The 24,278-nt window shown below is 37.3% G+C and overlaps 1 protein-coding gene across 2 annotated transcripts in view; it reads left to right on the top strand.

The window, feature by feature from the left end:
• The window catches only part of TSPAN12 (tetraspanin 12), a 39,510-nt gene extending 15,232 nt beyond the window's left edge, over nucleotides 1–24,278 (top strand). For both annotated transcript variants that reach the window (XM_056511347.1, XM_056511340.1), the window contains exons 5-8: nucleotides 10,636–10,710; nucleotides 14,900–15,007; nucleotides 17,350–17,493; nucleotides 22,724–24,278. In XM_056511347.1, coding sequence (XP_056367322.1) covers nucleotides 10,636–10,710; nucleotides 14,900–15,007; nucleotides 17,350–17,493; nucleotides 22,724–23,029 — 633 coding nt within the window. In that variant the 3' untranslated portion in view covers nucleotides 23,030–24,278. The remainder of the gene's footprint in view (nucleotides 1–10,635; nucleotides 10,711–14,899; nucleotides 15,008–17,349; nucleotides 17,494–22,723) is intronic.

Genomic DNA, 24,278 nt, shown 5'->3' with positions numbered 1-24,278 from the left:
GCATGCTCATTGCTAGTGCTGATGTTAATTGAAATGAATTTTTGGAAAATGTAATAAAGTGTAAAGACAATAAAATAAACATAGTGTTTGGTTTTAGTACACTTGAATGCATAATCATTTTCATTTGTTTTTGAAATTTTGTCTTGCAGTTAATTCTTGAAACCTTTCTGTCTTCACATGGGGGCACAAGTATACATCAAAATCATGTTTGCTCAGCTTAATGGTGGGAAAATGTAAAACCTCAGTCTTCTGAGGTGCATGCTCTGGTCTTTTTATAGAACCAGCATTTTAAAGCTATGATCATTTCATTTGAATTACTTCAGAAGTACGTCCTGAAGGATAATTGGTCTGAAGAGTCCATCTGTACCTTCAGTTTTTTTTTTTTTTTCTGTTTTTGTTTTTGTTTTTGTTTTTTTTTTTTGTTTTTTTTTTTGGTTTGTTTTTTTTTTTTTTTGGTTTTTTTTTTTTGGTTTTTTTTTGTTTTGTTTTGTTTTTTTGGTGTGTGATTGACCAACATTCTCATTTAGAAGTAGCTGTGATGCCAGCCTGAAGTGGAAGATCTGAGCTCTTCAAGTCACTGACTTGGAAGTGCAAGCATGGGAAAGTAGAGTCTGGTTTTATGGTGGTTGGTACAGTTCTTTCAACATGATTGGTTCTGGATTTGCCTCTCTTCTTCTGAGACTCTGTTCTGGATTGTTTTCAAAGTTTGTTGTGCACATTGCCTAACTGAAAAAAACCCAGACCCTGAAAAAGTGCATGTATTCTTTAAGAATAGTAACCCTAAGATTATGTGGGTTTTTTCTTGTTGTTTCTTTTTTTCTTTTTTTTGTTTGTTTTTTTGTTTGTTTTTTTGTTTGTTTTTTTGGGTTTTTTTTGTTTGTTTTTTTGTTTGTTTTTTATTTTCTGTTGTTGTTGTTGGGGTTTTTTGTTTTATTTGTTTCTGGGTTTTTTGTTTGGGTTTTTTTTGGGTTTTTTGAATTCTTGTTTTATTAAAATAGCAAGAGTAAGCTCTGTTGCTTGAAAAGAAGAGTTTCATGAAAATTCTACTGGAAAATACTTCCTGGCTGAAATTTTCATTGCAAGTTCTTGTATTTTTAACCATGACTTTTCTGTAACTGCAGCATTCAAACAGCACAGGATTCAAATTTGTCTGTGTATGTTTTCACAAAGGGGAAAGATGTTAGAAATATTTGATGGTCAGCAGGGCAAATCCTGTTACTGATTTTTATCATATAGTTGACAGGGTAATAAATATTCCTCAAAGCTAAACATTGTTAGACCCTCTTAGTGTGTGCTTAAGCAGCTTATTAATTTAGTTATGGTGGAACCTGTTATAAATTTATAAATTATAAATTGGACCCTGGTAGACTAAGCTGTGTATTGAGTTGAAACACAACCAGGCAAACCATCATTAAACTAGTGGTTTCTGTGAAATCTATCTAAAGAATGCTGAGATACTGTTGATGTTTTATCACTTGTGGCAAATTCTTGTATATATATATATACACCCATTTCAGTCCACATGGATGCAGAGATGATAGAGGTGATTAAATCTGGACATCTGCTATGTTGCAAGATACCAGTAACTGCTAGTGTTTTCTTCCTAGAAGGCATTCTTACTCTGTGTGAAATGTTAGCTGCATGACACTACTGCAGAATCCACTATTCTGTAGTACTTATGACTAGAGGTGGAAGACTTCAGTGATAAAAAAATTTTCTGCCTGTTTTTTTTTCCCCTTTTGTGGCAGTTTCTGCAGTAGTACATAGTATAGGTTATTTCCTCTCTAGTAGTAGAGGATATTCATTCCTATCCATGTGGACTCAGCACAGTTACAGCTGCTCCAATACCTAACATGGTACTAACATTTGGCACTGGAATTGTTATTTACCAACTAGAAGTATTTCTAAATTATTTAGATGCCTAGCATTGAAGGGAAAAAACAACTAATAAACACACTTGGTTTAAACCCATGCAGTTTAGTATTAAGCTGGACAGACTTTGTATTTTATGGCTTTTATCAACAGCCCATTTAAAAATGTGTGAGTGGGAGGAAGACAGAGATTCACAAGACAGGTTGGCCTACCTTGTTTGAAAGACTGGTTTAAATGTATTTATAATACTGTAGTTCAAGTTTGATGAGAAGACAGTACTCTGCTAAACCTCTAGCCAGTTTCAGATAGCCAGTGAGAAACTAAGGGGCTGGACATTTAGCTTGCATTCTGATGTTCCACTGGTAAGAGAAAATACACTTCAAGTTCACCAACTTTTATTATACCCCAGTAGTTTGAAATATGAACAGCTTTCTCAAGAAAATAGATTTTTTTTGTTCTGTTTCTATTTCTAACTTAGAATTCAAAGTTAAACTGGTGGAGATGATGCCTGTACTTATTACTATACATCTCTTTGCCTTGAAATGGAGAGCGTGTATCTTTCCTGTTTAGGTCATGGTTTTTAAGGTTCAGACAAGTTGTTTGGTTTTGGGATGGTTTTTGGTGATGCCAGAGTGTTACAAAAGAGCTAAGCCAAGCTTTGGAGGTAAGTGTGTGCTCTGTAGGGTTCCCATCTCTGTGGAGTACATTGTCCTGGGGTTCAATGCCAACCTCTCTTGCTGCCTGTGTCAGCATGCTGTATTTTATTGACCTTCCCTGACATAAATAAGTCCTTGCTGTGTGTCCTTAAAAGACTTTTTCAAAGGCACGTGCTTTGAAACAGTGCCTAATTTCCTTAAGTGGGAGAGGAGACCTGAGTTGCTTGTCCATGTGGGATATTGGGAGCTGTGTAGATGGGGGAGCTGCCTGCAGAATACATGGCAAGCAAGAGCAGCTGTGTATTTGAACAGCATGGGGAAGCATGACAGGAATTGAACTTGTGGGAGTGTCCAGGTCTTCTTCCAAGTACTTGACTTAAATCCAAATGTTTGCTGTGATCATGGTGGTGATCTGCTGCTTTCATCCAGGCACTGAGCAGCTGCCTTGAATGCTCAGCAGTGTTGCAGAGGCAATGCAGCACTATTTGGTGCCATTAGGGTTGACCAAGGAAACATTTTTATGGTGTGTAATTTCCTTGGTAGAAAATAAAGAGCAGGTAGACAAATGAAGGAAGCTGTGTTTTGAAAAATCTATGCAGAATAGGAAACTTCAGGTTTTGATATAAATCTTATGAAATAGGGGAAGAAAAAGGGGAAAGGGAAAATGGCAAGCCATTAGAAAATCGTGGTCCAATGTCCTTCACCTCTGTCCTGTTTAGTACTTTACCATGACCTTGTGATAACCCTTCTTGCGGGAAGTTCACTGACTTGAGGTAACTGAACCCTTAACAAATAAATCCTAATAATTGTTTGAAGTGTGCATTTGCTTATTTCCTAAGTATTACCAGTTTACATATATAAGCAAAGGTAACTATTCAAGTAAAAATTTACAACAGGTGAAGAATATCACACAGAAGAGTCAAGACTGTGAACAAAAATCTAACCGTAAATAATTATGTTTTTTAAATAAACAAATATCATAGTAAAAAGAACTAGGATACATAGCTTTAAAAACTAAAATGTTCATTGCCTTAAAAAATTAATTTAAAAATTACTTATGGAGTTTTACAGAAGAGAGGTGGACTTTGCAAAGATCATAGATTTTAAGATGTTTTGATAAAATTTTGTGATTTGGGAAACCAAATCTAAGATAGTAGAGATACTTAATCATTTTTGTGTGAAATGTATTTATTTTGAAGACCTGGATGACATTCCATAGCTTATGTTGCAAGTAGGTGGTTTCAGCTCATTGCCCTGTTGACTTTTGGCTGCATCTCTCACAAATTTCTGTGTTATCAAGCAAATAAACCAAATTTAAAATCAAAATGACTAATGAACTGTTAATTCCTACAGGGCAGGACTGAGGGTGCAGGGGAGGGAGGCAGGGGAAAATTTTACTGCTAGGTGGATAAACAGGATGTCAGTTTTCCTTGCAGCTTGTCTAACTCTGTTTAATGATTTTTTTTCCACCTTTTTTAAGAAGATAGCTGGATTAATCATTCAAATAACCTTGTTAGCTTGTAAACTGATAAAAGTAGTGGGAACCATAGGTTCTAAGATTTTGAAGGAGGAAGGACTTGTTACATTTTACACAGAACAGTTCTGGTTCCTGTTGGTAGATCAGTGGTGATGGTCATCTGAGGTTTCCCAAGGGCAGAGATGTTTGGATAGCTTGCATCTCAGAAGATCAAGGCTGATGCTCTCAGGCTGTTAGCCATTGGGAAATGCTATGCATAACTCCTAAAATCTGCTGGCATTTGCTTTACATACCATCTACTCTGCTCTTTAGAGGTTACAGTAAGGTTTCTTTCTGCAGCTGCCCTCTTGGAATTTCCTTTAGCCCCTGCCCTTTCCAGAGCTTTCTTCACCTCTAATGCCACATGGAACATGTTGTTCAAGAAAGCAGTGTGAGACAGCAAGCTGAAGAGAATAGGCTTGTTGATCAGCTGCTCTTCATTTGCTCTGGCATAAGGGCTGGATATTTTCTTGAGTCTGAGGTGGAAAAAAAGGGTTTTATATCTTCTGAAAGAATAGTGTTTGGGAGGAGAGTGGTTAAGCTTGAAAAAAAAAGATATTTTTGAAATAAAATGTAGGTAATGTGAATTTTGGTTCCTTAATAAGTACACAGATCTTTAAAGAAAGGTGCATTTGCTCAGAAAATGAAGGATTTCTGCAGTCTTGTAAAACAAGTTTTCCAAAAGCTCCCCATGCTCTCTCTTTTCTTCACTATATTGCAACTTCTGGCTCCGTTGGTTGGCTCCTGCCTGCCACTGCTGTTTGCTTTCATACACAGAATGCACTCTTGTTGCTTTCTCACTGTCTGGAAATGGGCTTAAGGAGTCACTATTTTGACTGTGTTGTGTGATGGGATATATTTGTTCTCTGGGGATTAATTAAGTAGATGGTGAAGTCTCCTCAGGTTAGTAGTTAACTATGAAGCTGTCAGAACAGCAGAGCATGATGCAATGTAAAACAAAACAGGTCTGAGTGAGAAAAAAGAGAAACTAAACCATTCTTGTGCCTTTCTAGTTCATATGAAATTTGGGCTGACACAGAACCCTGTCTCTATTCATGTTCATGGCTCTTGCTTCCAAATCACACTTGCACATGGCAAACAAAACAATCACTGGTACGAGCAGGCTCAAAGGAGCATGACTTGAGGGTGTGTTCAGGTCCTTAATTCTCCTTGTGCGTAGGCTAACAGCACAGTTTTACTGGTTGTAGTATCTGATGAATGCTGATGAAGCATTTCATAAGTCATTGGCAGCAAGTTACTGAAGCCATCATGGGTACAATCAGCTTTATGGTACAGCAGCTCTTAACTGCTTGAATTGCTTGGCAGCAGAGTGCCATAGTGGTCACTAAATACCCCAAGTCACTAAATTTCTAATAGAATTCCTGGCCTTAGCTTTGTTTCTGACCGAATATTTACACAGGATTCCGAGGAGAGTCGTGCAGGTTGTGTATCTCTGCTGGTGGGATCATCTTGGTGGCCAAAGTAGGGCCCTGCCTGTTGACATTGCCCTAGCTGTTGCACTAAAGGGAACCACAGTAGGGCACTAGAGTTTTAACTCTAGTTTTACTATGCTAAATGTAGTTAGAATTCAGTATTTCTGCAGTGAAAAAAACTCTTGAGAGGAATTTAAAATCTCTCTCTTGTACTGTGTTTTCTTAGTGTTGTCCATCATCTTGTTGCCGTGTTGGTAACATAAATAGGTTATTTTTCACCAGTTCCTTTCACCTCTTGCCTGAAAAGCATAGACAAATCACATTAGTTCATTGATTGCAGATACCATGTGCATTGAACACAAAATCCCTAGAACTATAGGAGTTTTATAATATATATCTGCAGAAGATTGTGCTTTGTGCTTTACATCCTTCCCTAAGTTGCCCACAATTGCAACAAAAAATTCCTGTAATATGCAGTTGGAAAGCCATGTGGGAGAGATTTGATGCCAGGAGACACTTCATGTGTGTGCTCTTTGCTATTTATCTCTGAACAGAATGGGAGTAGTTGGGAAAAAGACCTTCAAAACAAGTATGAGATGACTTAGATTCAGTAATAGTGCTTTTGTGCTTGCATTTGCTATTTTTGATCAAGAAATAAATATGTTCCTGGAATATATTTGGTGGTGGTGGACATTAGCTTAGTTTGGTAGAATAGATGCAATATCAAAAAAGCCTGTTGCAATTTACTTAGGATAAACTAATTTTGTGACTTAGTTTTTAGCCTTAGATGGAGACATACAAAGACATTTTGAGCATGTGCCGTAGCATATATGCTCTGTGTATGGAGCACTGGCATGCAGTGACATATATGGAGCTTGTACTCTCTTGTGGGGTGCCACTGTGGTGTGCAGAAATTTTATTCAGATGAAAATTTTTTATTATATTTACACAGCCTCTACAGATCTTTACAAAAATAGGTTTTAATTGCTTCAATTTTTAATGCCTATCTGAAAATACCCTGCACATTATTTAGTGTTTTATCAGGCTTTGATAGCCTTTATGAAGATAACTATTTGAATTAGGACAAAATCTATTCAATACTAACTAGTTTTTTTGTTTGGTAGGTGTTCGTTATCTTTTGGTTTGGATTTTGTTTTTATTTACTTGATGATTACCTCTCTTCTGTGGCTGAAATTCATCATAATGGGATTTGCATTCATTATCCCCCTGTCATTTCTGTCTTATATATGAATTCCCTGTAGATGTGAACTTGGGGTTGTTTGACTTGCCCAGGAACAAGAGCTCTGTGGAGGCTGTTACAAGTTGCAGTAGATGAGTATAAGCTGGTAGCATCTCTGCACTAGTAGCTAGTATTTCAGTGATGGGATTCCATGCTTTTGCTGCATGTGGTTTCTGCATTGGAGGTTTCAGGATTTGAATATTGGCTGTGGTCACTTTTGTGGCTGTACCACATGAGGAGTATTCCAGCAGAACAGTGATTACAAACAGAATATCTTTACTACCTTTCCTAGGCCCTTCATGCCTCTTTACATTTCTGAAACTGGTTTTCATGGTAATGACTTTGTTTCTATTCCCAGTTCTTGAATATTTTGTCTCTTGCATAAGATAGGAAGGAGAATGTCATTCTCCTGAGTCCCCAGGTCTTTCACCTCTTTCAGAACTGATGTGCTGGAAAAAGAGTTGTTTATGCCTCTGCAGTCTGTCACTGCTGCAAATCCAATTGCTTGTGCTATGTTCCAGGTATTAGATGCAATGTTCCTGTTGGAAAACTACTGCTTTACAGAGCTGCTGCTTCCCTCTCTTCTCCCTCCTTCCCTTCCAGCCTGTGACCTGTGGTAGAGCAGGCTGAACAAAGAGGTTGCAGGAGACCAGCCCCTGCAAACTGACAACATCCATTTTACAGTGAAGGGATGCTTAAGTTGAGTATCTTGGCCACAAGCATGATGTATGGAGCAGTAAATGGCTAATGCTTTATTTAAGTTGGCAAGTATTTTTGCTTTGATTTATTGCTCTCTAAAGAGTGTTTTCTGCCAGCATTTCAGTCATTCAGCTTCTCTCAAGGAAGCAACACTTTAGGTTTTTCACAGTTTTGCTGGAGGAGGTTCTTCAGTGAAACTGTTGGGTTTGTAACAGGATCAAGGCACCACTCCAATTTTCTGATTACTTACATAGTCAGACTAAGGAGAGAATGACAGTCATTAGCAATTGTCTACAAAAGGGAAATGTCTGTAGGATTTGCCTTGTAAAGGGTCTCCAGTTCTTAAAACAATCATAACTCTGCTTTTATCATAGCTCGTAGATGTCTTTACAGAACTGTTCACTCTCTTATGTTCTTTCTCCTTCTTACCTTCTCTACCAAGGAAAGAAATGAAGAGACTGTAAAAAAATATGGCCAAGAATACTCTGAGGGAGATGTTCTGTGGAAGGCTCTACCAGGGACCTCCTGGTGTGGTTTTGAGTGTGATATACAACCGTGCTGCTCAGTGAGTTACTCATCTTTATGACATGTAGCCACTCAGCCCACAGGAAGAAATGTTAAGCCTGCTTCAAAACCAAGTCCTTTTTTCTGGCAAGAACCAGAGGCATGGAAATGCAGGAAGATGCATTTAGCTTTCAGACTCTTGTGGGAATGTAACTGGGGACAAGGAATAAGCATTGAAGCCAGTAATAATTTCTATATTTGGAAGATGGAAATTAGAGGTAATACATTTAAATAATGGTTAGAGGATATTTCCCCCTCCCAAAAAAAAAACTTACATAAGACGTATTTGTTTTGCAAACCATTATATAGAGAGAGGTGCAATATTCCCCTTCAGTAATGGAGAGAAACAACCTCTTGTGTGCGAGTTCAGGGTGGCTGCAGTCACTCAATTCAGAGCATGGCCTTTCATGTGTGTAAACTCACTGTTTTCTCTTTTATGTTATGGATAGAGATGGGCTTTCTCAGGACAGAAAGCTTGATTCTGCAGTGCCCTGATGTGTCTAGATGTAGCTAGTCAGGAGTGCTCGGTCCCTGGCAGAGCCAGAAGTGGTTTATGAATGAATCTGGCTAAATAGTTTTCTATCTTGGGCTCTATTCAGTAATAGGAGAAAATCTTGGGTTTGGCTCTTCTGTCTCCTACTACTGCCACAAACATTCTTAACTTACACACTGAGAAAGATGAGGAGCTTTCAAATGTTAAGCTTGATGAACAAATTAAATGTTGCAAAGAGCTGCAAATTAGGAGTTTTGCAGAGAATGCCATATGTACACCCCCAGATGTATCGCTTTCACCACAGTGATTTTTGTGTAAGATGGCAGACAGTCCCAGGCTTGTTATTCAGTTAGAGCATAAACACACTGAAATTTCTTCTGACGGCTGAGAAGTGAAATGCACTTTTCATTGAAACCTTTAGTTGTTCTCCCTCTCAAAAATGTCAGTGTTAGTCATAATGCCCTTAAACATTTTTATTATAATTATTAATTAAGAGAGTATGTGGCACTAAAGCATGTGGCATTCTTTCCTGCTTTTGAAGTGAATACTTAGAAAATTAGATTTCCATGTTTGTTTGTTTTTTAAGAACTCTCTGCATAGCTATTAGATGCTGCAGTGATAGTAGATACCTTGCATAAAAGCTCATTAATTTATTTTTTAGAGAAAGTACCATTGTTCTTGGAAGGTGTGACTCATGTTTTTCCTCCTATAGACCTTTGGAGGATGAACATTTTGGTTATTGAAGACCTGTACTAGAGCTTTGTGTGTGCTTACGTGTTGATTTGTAAGGAAATGCAGTGTGTTGTTCAGTTGTAATGACTGTAAAGATGCAATGTCACATGATGAAGACTAGTAAAACAGGAATCCTGCTTTCAGTACCATCTTTATTGGATAGACCTTTGCAGTGGGAGAGTATGGGTACAGGTTTCTCCTGAAAATTAACATGAACACTTTTACATGCACTGTTATACATCACTGTGCACCTCTAGATGCCTAATTCAGTGAGTTAGATTTGGTGAGCATGTGGAGATTAAGGCAAGACCAGTAGCTGCCAGGGTAGCTGTGAATTACTGAATTCTAGATCAGATGAATGGAAAAGGTGTTATGTAGAAGACTGTTAAAGCCTAACATTTGTGGATTTAAGCTCTTTTTTAAACATCTGATTTACCCATTAATATAAAAATAATCACTTACCCTAAGTACATGTTTTCTGTCCTAAGTAGATTCTAGGATGAAGTAACTAAATTAGGTGTCATTTGGCATTTATCCTACTGATGGAATGATATTCCTCTTCCTCTTCCTCTTCCTCTTCCTCTTCCTCTTCCTCTTCCTCTTCCTCTTCCTCTTCCTCTTCCTCTTCCTCTTCCTCTTCCTCTTCCTCTTCCTCTTCCTCTTCCTCTTCCTCTTCCTCTTCCTCTTCCTCTTCCTCTTCCTCTTCCTCTTCCTCTTCCTCTTCTCAATTGTGATGGTGTTTCTTTGATTTTCAAATTAAATTAAAATCCATGAAGATTGTTACTTTAAAGTCTTGTGTACTGAGAGCAAAGGGAAGCTCCGTCCACTGACATAGAAGAAAGTTTGGAGTCAAGAATGAATGAGTATACTTCTGCTTTAAATAAAAGGTTTTTTTTTAATAGGGAGCACCATTTAAAACAGCCTTAAATTCCATGTAGCTTTATCCTGCAGTTCAGAAAGGGTTTGTTGATGCTATGTAGAAGATACTCCCACTCTATGTAATTGTAGCAACCAGTTTTTCTTAAGCATCATTACCAAGGTCTGTACTTCTTAATTTACACTTGTATTTCCTATTTTTTAAATAGCTCAAGGGTTATATCTTCTAATAGTAAAAGATATTTCAATTAATCTCAAAGTATTTGTACAGTTAGACCTGACCTCAGATACCTAAATCACTTTGATAAGAATGTAGTTTTAAAGAAAGAAATGTCCCATAATCTTAGCTTTTATAAGGTCTGCTGCCTGACTCTTTCATAATTTGGTTATAAAAATGTATTTTTGTTTCTATGTCTTAAATCATATGAAATTTGAATAATATTTTCAGATGTTCTTTAACTTTGAAAAAAAGACTTTACAATATTAAACTTCTCTTTTATTTATTTTATTTCAAAGAGGATAAAAAACAGCTAAGACCATTCTGTTTTCTGCAGTATTTTGGAAGCTTGCTTGTAATATTCTGCGTTGAACTGGCCTGTGGTGTTTGGACCTACGAGCAGGAAATAACGGTGAGTCAGAAAAGGAGACTGCATTTTTTCAGCAGAAGAAAACCAAGTTTTCCATTAGCTAGCTGTTTTCTAATTGCTGCAGTGTTTATCTCTGTTCGTTATTCTGACAGTTTAATTTCAACTGATTGCCTTCATTTTAAACAGAGAATTCTCCTGGGAGAGTTTGTCTGTCTGGAAGGCCTTGTCTGGGTTTCTCCTTACCCCCTCTGTATTTGACAGCCAAATCCTTCTTCCCCCCCATTTAAGAACTTAATTTTTTGTTAATTCTTTCTCAGGTAGGTTCTCATTGAAGTCTTCAATGTTTTTGACGATAAATTATGAACTTCAGGCTTAAATAAGGATTTTGAGAGAGGAGACGAGAGAATTTGAAGGGATTTTGTCTTATAAATTCTTTGCATTTTAAAGAGTGTACTACATTGTAAACAGACAGCATGTTCTTTCCATAAAGGACTTGCTGTCTGCTAAAATCTGCACACTACCTCCACAAGCTATAAATGCCAGTTTAAAGCAAAGCATGTCTTGACTATAAAATACTCTTCTGTAAACTTCTGAAAAGGTTTTATCTCTGTCTAGTTTTTGTAACTACACCAACCTTTAATTTTCAAACTGAGGACTTATAACCATCATGCAAGAAAATAGGTAAGCATTGAACAAATTAAACTGAAATGTAACTCTGGCTGCTATATCCTTATATCTCGTACTCTGTCTGGTACGCTTTTATGAATAGAGGGACAAATATTTTTCGCTCAACTGCCAAGATATACCCAATATAATGGTTTTTCCAACAGTTGATGACAATTATACTGCAATAAGATGTGAGGTAGCTTTCTTGATTTACATAGTACTTGTACGAAAGGAATTTCTGGCAGATCTGAAGTCTGAAGGTACATAGCAGAACTTTGCATCAGAATTCATTTTTCTGCAATACAGATTCCAGAGAGCCATTCTAATATAATAGAGATTAGGCCATTCCTTTGCTCTAAATGTCAGCTTGATTTATTATGAAACTGGGAATACAGACAAGAGACATTCTTCATGTTATGGGCACAGCTGCCCTCTGCAGGGGTTTTGCCAAGGATGACTGTTACAACTAACATCCATCGTTTGACAAAAATCTCGTCAGTGGAAACTGCCTGAAATAACATAGCCTTCACAGCACTGGAGCACACTTTTTCAGCCTTCACTATTTAGTTAGAAAACCTGAAGGTATGGTGCTTTAGTCTGACCCCCAAGCTTTTGGTTATCTGCTGTTCTACTGGAACCCAAACCTGGGACAGTTTGATAAAGGCTGGCATAGCCCTACCACATGTTATGTTACTGGTCATGTTGTTTGCCTTCAGAAGAAAACATGGCTGTCCCTTCAGCCTTTTGCTAAACTGAACAACACTGGATTCTATGTCTGCATCTTCTGCAATGGGTTGCAGCAAGCACAGTTGCTCTTTTTTGTTTTTCTTTGTCTATTTTCTTCTCTCCCTATATATGTATTTTTTTTCATTCCTCATGAAATACTGGTTTGAGTTGTGTGTTTTGGGGATTTTTTTGTTGTTTTCTCTTTCCACCTGATTTCTTATAATTCACTTTGTCCTAACACTACTGCTCTTCATGTGATGAGATGGATTTCTTGCTGCTGAGAACCATAGAGAATGTGGCAGTCGTGAAGAGAACAGTTGTTTTTCAGTGGTTCTTCCATATCTGTGCAGGTCATTCCCTGGAACGTGCTTCCTCCTACTCGATAAGACAATTCCCTCTTATAACCACAGAGTTGTCTTGATGCACTATTGGTTTCAGTGTAGCATTAAATCACATGAGCCCCTGGTGGGTTTCAGAGATCAGTTGGTATTAGCGTAGGTGGATGTGTAGTGTAGAGTGGGTGATGTTGTCAGTAATGTCACTGAGGCAGAACTGCCTCTGCTGATCCAGTGTGGGCTTTCTTTCAAGTTGCTCTAAGAGTCCTTGCATAAACAGCTTTCCTTCCAGCTCATCATAGCTCTCAGTATGCAGTGTGCCTCATGACTAATTTATTCCACCCACAAGATTGAAAAGCCAGTGTGGGTCCTTGGCTTATTTAGGCATTGATCAAGCTTTGATAGTCATTAGAAAAATAATAATGAGTAATTCGATTTCAGTGGCTGACAGAGCTTTATAGAACTTGGGTTGAAATCAACCCAGCATCTCTAGGATTTTTTTGTCTACATATGAGTATTGGTATATAGTCAAATGGATGCATCTCAATCATGTATTACTTTGCACTACTATGAGCTGACAGGAAGATATTTAATAGGTACATCAATGTACCTATTACATTTACAGTTTTACTTGTTTGCATTCTTGCAGCAAATATGCAGATTCTGAAATCCCTCCTTAGCTCTAGCATTTAAATTGCTTTACTGCAGTGGAATTTAGATTGTTTTACTTTGCTTTTAATTTCTTTTTCTCAGTTCTTGAGTATATTTTTCCTGCTTTCCATTGATTTCCTAAAGAAGTTGGATGTAACATTCCAAGACGTAACCTTGGAATGTGTTTAACTCAAGTCAGTAAAAAAATAGTCTAACAAATATGAGCTTAATTGCAGCACTATCAAATATTATCCAAAGAAACCAGAGTGCTAGCTTACAATGCAGAGTAAAGAGAAATGCATTGAGTACAAAACTAAATTAATTTATTAGTGACCTGTGTAAATGTTTGTGATAGAAATATTCTGTGATAATGCTTCTATGAATTTTTAGTATTCTACTGCTAACCTGTTTTTCTTGTGAACCATCGTGAGTTCAATGCAAAAATCTGCTAAGTGAAAGACATGTTAAATTTCTGGGACCTTATTAGTATATAGACTATATGAAGCTTTACTAGGGCATCAAAAATGTAGTATAACTTAGTGGTTCCTAAATGTTATCAAATGTTACCAATTTGTGTTATGGGTTCAGGCAGGCAGTGATTGTGTCTATATCTTTGCAGAAGATCTAGCACAAAGAAAACCAGGTTCCTTGAGAAGTGTTGTGCAAATTTTCTTTTCTTAGGTACCATTTGTTGCTATTTACAAAATGCCCTGTCTGTTAGCTTCAAATTGAATAGGAGAGCAAAGTCATGGCTTCTAGAGGAGCTGGGCTCCCCTCCCATCCAAGTGACAGCTGATTGTGGTTTCTTTCACCGTGACTATTAAGGTTGATGGAGACAAGTCAAAACTCAGCATGGATAATATATGGTGACATAGGATGAAGACTGCAGTCTTCAGATCCTTGTTTAGTTTTGGATCACTGAAATTTGTGCTGCTGAGTTGAAGTGAGATTTTGATTTTGGCTCGTAACTTCACTACATGCCAGGTGCCATAGCACTTGCCTCTGTTTGCAACAAATTGCTGAGGTGTCACAGTCAGACAATGGAGTGCGCCAGCACCTCACTTCGGAGTTGTCACAGTTGAAAGAAAAATACTTCAGGAATCCTTTCAGAAGAAAATATTTTCACAAGGCTGTGAGTGTATTTGGGAAAAAAAAGGTCATAGGGCCTTGCCTGTACTTCCTTGGTACTGTTTTTGAGCAAGTTACTGAAATGGTGCACATTCAGGATACCTGTGTGCAGGACTCCAGACAAAGCCAGAAAATGGCTGAAAAAACTCCAGGGATAGAATTCATCTCAATTAATTTTACATATGTAGAAGTTAGACACTTAAAGTTTTTTTCATCTTAATGAGGTGGATTTGAGAGTTCAAGGGAATGATGCATCTGCTCTGTTTAAATTATTTATCTTGAGATGAATTTTCCATTTGGCTGCCTGTTTATTTCTATTATCTAAGACAACGCCAGGGGAATGATACCTAAACTAGGGCAGACAAATACCATCCCTGACGACTTGGATGGGACTCAGTTCAAGTTTTATGCCAAGTAAAAAATCTGGTAATGATATCAATAAATTGTACCAGATGATCCCTGAGTCTCTCCAAAATGTAACTGCTTTTCAGTGTACGTTTATTTGTAAGCAAAGGAAATTAATAACTTTTCCTTGATATTTTAAGAAAGGCTTGTAAAGTATATTAGTATCATATAAATTGCAGCACTTGTTCTCCTGTTTTGATTGTGTACATAGTTATTTTGGTCATTTCACTGGAAAGATCTCAGTATAGATGGAACCTGTGGGTTTGAAGCCACAAGCCTACTGATCCACTGTGTGAGTCACTTCTCTCTCCTTGTTCCAGGTTCCAGTGCAGTGGTCTGATATGATCACACTGAAAGCCAGGATGACCAATTATGGCCTACCTAGGTACCAGTGGCTGACCCATGCTTGGAATTTCTTCCAGAGGGAGGTAAGATGCTGATTAATTCATGAACTAAAGTAGTACCTGCTCAGTGAGTGTTATTTGTCTCCTAAAGGAGAAGATTTGGTTTTAAGTGAATAGGCAAATAAGTGCAAGTTCATTTGGTTGAAACACTGCATAGAGATGCTATCTTTAAACATCACTTGATATCCAATTCTTTTGGTTTTGTAGGCCCTAAAGGCACTTAAACACCAAAATCAGGATGTTAATAAATTCATTTCAATTGCTAACATTCTCATACCCTTTTTCAGTAAGGTTAGGACACCAATACCTTTTAGGATTACTATAGCATTAAAGCATATGATGTATATAAAATTAAAAATCTGCAGGTAAAGTAAAATGACTTTGTCTATATGTTGTTTTAATATTAAACTGTGCTCCCCTTCCCTTAGGCTCTGTTAGTTTCCTTTCATGGAGCTGTCATGGTTAAGATATGTTTAGCTGGAAAGGAATGGGAAAGGAAGTTTCCAAAAAGATGCCAACACTGTCTCTTTGGCCGAGGTTTGTGAAAGTGATGAGGGTTTTTATTTCCTTTGACTGGGGGGTGGGAAACAAACCAAAAAGCTTCCTTGTGTATCCACAGCTTTGCCCTCTAGCCTACTAAAATTCAGAACTGTTTTTATAGAATGAAGTATTGTGTTACAGAAACACGAAATCGCCCAAGGTAAAACCCATTAACTCCAAATATAACTCACGTGCAGGAAGAGAACTCTTTAAATGCCTGTCATTGTGCTGCCCTTGTTGAAATGTTGAAATCTATCATTGTTGCACAGATTTCCTGTTTATTTAAACATTTCCTGGCAGCAGACCTGGTTAGTCTGTATTTATACTAAAACCTGAAAGAAAGAGGTTACACACCAGCACCTACCCCCCTCCCCCAGGTTCTTGCTCTGGCCATATGAGTGCTCTTTGAAACTGAGTAATTCTTCATATACAGGTAGAGTGTTTATGTCTGTTCTGTTCCTGGGATAATATAATCAAATGGTCTCAGTCAATTTGCCTTGAATAGAGCTGACACTTGGTTTAAATGCAAAGGTCAATTAAATTAAATAGCGCCTCTTCTCCAAGTTGTTGTAGTTTCATCATAATGGCTGGTTATAATATGTAATAAAACTTCAACTAAGCCTTAATTTTTCTGAGGGAGAAGAATTTCGTTCAGAAGTTAGAAGAAATTTTAGAAGTTAGATTTTCCTTATGGCACCTGTGACCAGATGAATGATTTGGGGAACTGAGAAAGTTCTTTCACAGTTACTACTTAATTGATGGGCTCTTATTTATACACCATCTACTCATGGTTTAGATGCTGGGTGTATGAGTCTGGTATGTGTGGGCACTGGTCTGCTCGATTGTGAGCAGTGAGTGATGTGGAATAAAGGACCCTGGCTCTGAAGGGGGTAAAAAGGGGCAGCTGTGTTCCCAAGCCCATGGATCAAAGGACTCAGGGTATTACACTCAGGCTGGTCCTGGAGGATGTTCAGGCAGAGGTAGTATCTTGTTTCTGCAGCAGAACATCATCTCAGTCATGTCAAGTCCACATCCGGTGCCAAACCGAATCTGATGTAGCTGCTTCACCCTTTTCTGTGTGAAAGCAGCTGCTAAAATGTGGTAGACTGGTCATTTGGCTTTAAACCTCAGGGTGTGCTTTGCAAAGAAGACAGGTTGTTGGTCCTGGTGGGTTTTATAGCCAATTACACCTCATCTGCTTTGCAGCCAAAATTCTTATTTTTATGGTTGATTCTGTTGCAGTATTTTAATGTGATACCACTTCCTTCCACTTCCAGTTTTCCTTTCAGCATTTGTGATTTCTATACATTTTTGCTTACTCTTTTAATTTTTTTCCCCCCTATATTCAGGTAAATTTCTACTTTTTCTGTTTTCAATAAATGTGTCTGTAGTCGTACTCCTGCAAGAATAGTCCTCACTGGTATGACTTTTTTCTGCTACTCCTTTCAACCACATGTATACTTGTTCATTTGTCCCCATTTTGACATGAAATTATGTTAGTTCCTTGTAGTAAGGATAAGAGAATCCAGATATAGGACAATTTGTGTGAAGCATCCTTTAAGGAAGCAATTGGGATTTAAAGGACAGAGCAGTATTGTTGGCTTTTTTGAAGTATTCATTGGTCACTGCATTATATTTTTCATGTTGCTTTTATGTCAAAGTACAGCAAAACAAGATACATGGAAGCACTTGTAGAAGTTTTTAGTTCTATGTAAATATTTTGAAAGTTGGTATTAGGAACTTTGTTAGGTTTATTCCTTGTCCTACTTTAACTATTGAAGAAGTAGCATAATTATTACTGATCTTGGCTAATGCTTCTTTTGCAGTTTAAATGTTGTGGCGTGGTGTACTTCACAGACTGGCTGGAAATGACAGAATTGGACTGGCCACCTGACTCCTGTTGTGTCAAAGAGTTCCCAGGATGCTCTAAGCAGGCACATCATGAGGATCTCAGTGACCTTTATCAGGAGGTAAGGAGAAAAATGGTTCTATACATTCTGCCTGATCCAGTAGTTTTCCAAATTCACCATTTGCAGTGCAATAGAGTATTTTTTTTGTTGAGTAGTTGTGTTTATGGAAAGTGTTTATGGTTATTCTTTGCTAATGCTGAAGTAGAGGGAGGAAAAAAGGAAGAACAAACCCACCCACCCACCCTTGCCTGGAAGTGAGATGAGCTAGTGGCAATGCAGTTAAAACCTGTGTTTTAAGATATGTTTAAACTTTGAAGTGTTTGTTTTATATTGGTTAGGTTGGAGTTAAAATTTTTTCCAATCCCAACAATATAAATTAGGTGTGACATAATGTCCAGGCCTCATCCCATCAAACTACCACAGGTTAAGTGGAAGAGTACTTTAGTGAAATGTACACTGAAGGATGCTTTTGAGAATTCCTTTGGAAGATGAGAGCACTCTTGTTAACAGGTCTCATGTCAGGAGGCAGATAATTTCGTTGTTGTACTCTGAACATGTGTAGAAACTTGTTGTGAAAATGCTCTTTCTACATTATAGTATGATAATTTATAAAGAATTACAAAAAAGGCCTTAAAAAACAAGAACCTGCTTGAACTCTAAGTAGTTAAGGGAGGTTGTCATGGTAGCAAGATAGGGTGAGAATTATAAAATCAAGTAAATATGCTCTTTACTAAAACTTTGTTCTCACAAATACTGTCTAAAGTCACCTTTGTCTGAAAACTACTTTGTTAATGCTACCATTTTTTTGTGCTCGCAGATCTCTAAAGACCTATAATTGTACACACTCAGTAACAGCAAATGACCAACAGTCCAAGTAGTCCAACGGTGGACAGAAAGTCCTGCTCAATCACATAGTTGTGAGGATCTGAGAAGAGGTGCATTCTTCACTGGATTGCTTTTAGAGTAATACAGAGTGCATAGGATGGAGGATGGGCCTTAGAATCATGCTTTCATGTGCTGTAGCATGAACATTTCTCCAGTGAATTGTGTAGCTCTGCATTATGGAGGAGTACCCAAAGAACCATTTTATTTCTTCCAGTCTCAGAGGCTGTTTAAGAACCATTCTTACAATAATCTCTTGCATGGCTCTTGTTCAGGAGCTGTGCAGCAACACCTCTGAAGCAGAGGAGATTCATTATATAAACAAGCCAAAATGAATGTTAGCTATTGCCAGGAAACAATCAATGGGGAAATGAATTTGTGTGGTATTGTCTCTATGAACAGAAAATATTTAATTTAATCAGGACTTTCAGGCATCCATCCTAGGAGCTGTGTGCTTCCACTAGAGAGAGAGAGGACAGAGCTACCAGAAGACAGGTGCCTCAGAAAGCCAGTCTGTGATAGGAACCTTGAAGACAGTGGCAGGGGTTGGGATTTTTTTCCACCAGCTGCTTGTAGACGCTTTCTTGGCTTCTGGCAAGGCTCACTGCACTGACAGTGTTGGTTATTCTTTAGAAGTGCCAGTCCCTAAGTGAGAAAGCTATTCAGGCTTCTTCTAGGGCCTGCCAGTCTCTTACACATTTTGAAAAACTAGAAATTGTGCTCACTCTGCAATAATGGTTGCTTTTTGTAATACTGTTGCCACTGTTAATACCATACAGACAAGTCTGTTGTAGAGAGCCTCCAAGGAGCAGTGGAAGCTGTAGCACGTTCATTTGCCTGCCTGAAAAGACAGGATTATGTAAGCAGGGTCACTCAATGCAAAACTGCTCACTGAGGCCAGGAAACCCAAAATTTTCTGAGAAGTATGTCATTGGAATGTAGTGTCCAAAGTACAAGGTTTTCTTGTGTTACCTCTTTTGCTAACATGTCATGCCTGTGCCATATTCCAGGAAAATAGTTCTCTGAGCACTTCATATGTTCAAGTTGTTTTGGTTCTCTTTGGAGACAATCAATAGCCAAAGATGATTATTATTTAGGACATAAGGGCTCTGTTAAGACCTACTTTTTAAAAAAATGGCTGCTTGGATTTTTTTCCAAAAGAAATCTGAAGGGCACATTTATGGTTCTTCCTCTACTGTACCACAGAGCATTTTGGATAGATTCAGCACTTAACAAAAATTTATTTTTGGTTTTCTACTGCAGAATCCATTCCAGAAAGGGACAGGCTGTGCTCAGTAGTATCAGCCACAAAAATACTTCATTTCTCTTTGAGATACATACAATATTTTGTTGGCAAAATGTTTCTTTCAGTGGCACTTGCCTGTGGGGTGTCTTAGACTTTTACAGTATGCTCGCTGATATGTTTATCAATATTATGCAAAACCAGCTTACACTTCCAAGACTAATCTGCCTAACTTCTGCTTTGGAGAACTAAAGGAAAAAAGCTTTTCTTAAAAAGTGATTCAAACCAAACTTGCATAGTCTGGTGGTTTGAGAGGGAGTCTGATAAGATTAGCCTTGCTAGCCTAAAATTGGTTTATGTAAATATTTGGCAAGTCCGTTCTGGTACTTCAGAAAAATTCTTTGTAGTACTTCAGAAAACTGAAGTTTGGTTTGTCTGGGACTGATAAATGTGTTTTCTTGTGCCATGATTTTTTGTTGGGAACTCAGAACTTTCTTTAGTCTAAGTTGGACTCTCGCAATTTAATTTTTGCCGGAAGAAAGGTGCCTTACAGTTCTACTTGAAAGTACTTTTGGCAGGAATCACATTTTCCCTGTTGGGATATTGAAAGCTGTTTTTCAGTTTCTTGAGTTGCTTTTGTTCTGATGAACTTCACCTTTGGTGCAGGTTCATGAACAGACTGACCTTAGAAAGAGCCTGGTTGTGAGGGAAGTGTGAAGATGATGGTGTGGCCTTGGAGGTTTATTGTGGTCTGAGGACAAAAGGAGCTTTGTCCATCTTGTGATTGGGAATTGCAGTGTAAATAAAATGATTGGTGGAAGTTGATTACTTAAAAGAAATCAAACTTGCATGTTCTTTTGGCTTCTGGCATAATTTTGAGTATACTCAAAATTAATTTTAATTAAATTAATTTTGTTCTAATTTTGTTTTATTATTTAATTTTTTGTTTTAATTATTTTGTTTTAATATTTGATTTTACAATTTTCTTTAATACACTTTTGAGTATACTCAAAATTTGGGTGTACAAAATGTTGAGTTTGCTGATGGCTTATCTTTTCTGCTCTGTGAAGTGCCTTATTTCGGTTCAGGTTCTTATTCTGTGATGAAGTAAATCGGTAATATATGCTAAATAAGAAATACATGCTTTTTTCTATTTCAGGACTGAAAGTATAAAGTGAATGAATCAGACCTTTAATCTGTAGCTTTGTAGGAATCTGAAACTGAGTCTTCTGAATGATTGCTGCAAAGTTTTACACTATATTTGATTTGTCAACAAGAGCTTCCTATTTAGTGACAAATTTTTGCTGAGGGAAGTGTATTGATGTACTGTTTAATTGCAGGCTGCCAACTATGAAAGTGTCACATAAGCAGAAATAAAATGCATGAATGTGAAGTTAATAGGGCTGGCTATGTTTTCTCAGTTTTGAAACTGATTTTGAACTTGTATTAGAGCAGAGTTCTAAGAACATCATTAAATGGAGGAAAAAAGTCTACCTAGATTGGGTGTAATTTGTCTCAGTTATGTGTCTGTCTTCTGTGGGAGATGTAGGCATTAATGTTATTGCTCTCTGTAAGGGGGTGTTTTCTCTAGGCAACAAATAAACTGTGTTTGAATATTGCTGTGGTGGACCATTTTTAAATTGTGACCAGCATGTACCTTCATCTCTTTAAGTTATCAAAAGTATTAAAATGCAGACAGTTTCTCTGTAATTAACAACAAATTTGGGAAGTAGGATAACTACAATTGCCTTCTAGTTGAAGAAAAGAAGATGCCAATGTGACAGTTTTTGTCCCCAATCAAGTCCAATCACATTGCTCTTGCTACAGTGTTGTTTTTCTTCTTTTGAAATTTCAGAGAATGCATACTCGCTCCTTTTTATGTGTCTGCTGCTGTTTAGAAAATGAAACAGTGAAACGAGCAAAGACATTGAGATCCTATAATTTATTCTGATACAATTATCCAAGAGTACATTAATTTTATTTAGATCCTAAATGAAAATCTGTTGACTACTGTGTGAATTTTGTGTGTGTGGCAAAAATTGGACCTTTCATCAAATAAATTTAGGACTTTAGCATTTGGAATTGGCTTTGGGGAAATTGGCTTTGGGGAATTTAAGTGTGATTGAAAAGTGTTATTTATCATGTCCTGCCTTCAGATTCCATCACTTTGATTGATTGCTTTATTTTCTGAGAAAAGCTATAAGAAATATGGAGTGAGGATGTAAATACAAAAAATAACATTCTCAAGACAGTGCCCATTTTAATGGGCTCCTGATGTCTGCTTCTGGGCCATCCAGTTTGTTACTCTGAATTTCCCCTTGATATGTATGTTGCTTTGATAATTGTGCTGTGAAACCCTGCAAGGCTTAGAGTAGAGAATAAGCATCATGCAGAGTAGCAGAGGCCCCTCTCTTCATGGTTTTATGTTTCTAAGACACCCACCACCCGTACTGAGTGATGAGCATTGTAACTCGTGCTGTTAGCCAGTAGTTCCCAAAGCTGCTGCCTCTGTGTGGATCCATGCAGCCTTACAAGGGCTTGGGAGCTTTTCTGAAGCCTTATGTGGTAGTTAGTTGGCCATGTAAGCAAACTGTAGAGCTTGCATTGAAGGTTTGGAAGGAACTAAATTCCATTTCTATGAACATCAACTTACAATGTTTTAACACAGTTTTCATGAAATGTTTTCTGATGAGGTTATGCAGGTCCATATATCTTTCCTACAGTACTGTTTTAGCTTCAGAGTGTGATACTATAAGTAGAAAAAGTCTAAAATAGTTTAAAATTATTTACAACTTTGAAGATTGTCAATTTAGAGAGAAACAAGATTATGAAGAGGACTTTAATGTCTTTTTTAACCTTCACAAAACCAGCTGAGTTTCTTTAAAAATTAGTGAGAGTTGATAGGAATTCAGATCAATTTTGATTTCTGAATTGAAAAGTAGCACAGATATCTTGCAGTAAAGTCTCTTTGTATGAGAAAATTTAAAGTTGGAATTATGGAAACAGTTAAAAAGTAGACAAAATAATTTTCAAAGTATTGTTTGAAGGAAGCGAGAGAGAGATTCTTGGGAGCCAGAAAAGGCAGCAGTGGGTAGGATGAGCTAAGCCTTGGGAACTGCAACCCAAGTATTACTGAGTGTTTTTTAATCTATTTTTGTTTTACAGGGATGCGGTAAAAAAATGTACACTTTTTTGAGGGGGACGAAGCAATTGCAAGTGCTGAGGTTTCTAGGAATCTCTATTGGAGTAATGCAGATCCTGGCTATGATCCTCACTATTACTTTGCTGTGGGCTCTGTACTATGACAGAAGGGATCCCAGAGCAGATCAGATCATGGCACTGAAGAGTGATACCTCCCAGGAACTGTCATGTCATTCCATGGAGCTGCTGAAACCAAGCCTGACCAGGATCTTTGAACATACATCCATGGCAAACAGCTTTAATACACACTTTGAAATGGAAGAGCTGTAAGTGATGCAATGAATCTGCGAAGTCACAGAGGATTTTTTTGTTTTGTTGTTATTTTTGTTCTGGTCCCTCAAATATGCCAAATGCAGCAGTCTTCTTATGTGTCAGAAACCAGCTAATGAATGGAAGTGAAGGAGACCAGCAAAGAAAGATGAGCCTGTTGTCAGCCTCTCAGTCGTGTCCTCAGCTGTGAAAAATTTTGTGTGTTTGTTTTATGAAAGGCACTCATTCAGTTGGGCACAGAAATACTCATTGTCACAAGCTGTGTGAAGTATAAAACACTGACTCAGTAGACTAGACCTGTAAGGAAGCATCATGGGAAGGGCAGAGAAATACTCATCTTCTGAAGAAACAACTGTGCTTTGAGCAAACAAAGTGTGACTTCAGCTGAAATTGACTTTTAATAAGCCATTTGGAAAATGTCTTAATCAGGGATCTGTGTATGTATAATTGTGTGTTTTCATGTGTGCATGGAAAGCAGAGTTAATTCAAGTTAATACTTGGATTTAAAAATTTGCAAGATTTTTAAATCTTAAAAAGGGTGAGATTTTCTTTTTTCTAACAAAACCTTTATCTTAGCTTTTGTTCTTAAAGATATAAGACTTCTATTTTTATCTAACATAACAATTTTTAAATTTTAAATATAATAAACAGGGATTGAAAATGAAACTATAGCTATGGACAATAGACTTTAGTTTTCTGGAGAATTCTTCTTTCAAACAGTTTGTTCTGTGGACTCTTTCTTAGTAAAAAGGAAGAAAACCTTAAATATACTTTCCAAAATGGGAATCAGTATGGGAGTAGCACATTTTTATAGATAAATCTTTTCTCCTGTCCATGATTCCCCTGAAGCTAGAAACAGAAGACTGCAAGAAAAATGCTTACAGTTCTGGATGCTATTGCAATAATTGTAAAAGTACAAGAGGTAAAATTTTACTTTGGTGACTGCTTCATTAAGAGCTCTCTGGTGGCTTAAAATGCCAGCCAGAAACAGATTAAAATGTATTTATTGAGGTGGGGAAAGTGCATTTTACTGTATTTTTATGAACAATGTCTATGTCATAGGATTATTTTTACAATTGGCCACGGTCTTGAAATATATATTTGTTCCACTGAGTCTAGTAGTTTGTGGCAAATGGGCTTTTTACATAATATTACATTTTAAAAATTCTTTCATTTGTTTTGGAATTTGTAAAAGAAAAAAGAAAGAAAGGTGTGATTTGGTAGACAATAAAATTACTTTTCTCTTAAA

The sequence above is a fragment of the Oenanthe melanoleuca genome, chromosome 1A (genome assembly GCF_029582105.1).
Source record: "Oenanthe melanoleuca isolate GR-GAL-2019-014 chromosome 1A, OMel1.0, whole genome shotgun sequence".
NCBI classification, from domain to species: Eukaryota; Metazoa; Chordata; class Aves; order Passeriformes; family Muscicapidae; genus Oenanthe; species Oenanthe melanoleuca.
Note: the sequence above shows the minus strand (reverse complement) of the source record. Positions and strands in the feature narration are given on the sequence as shown.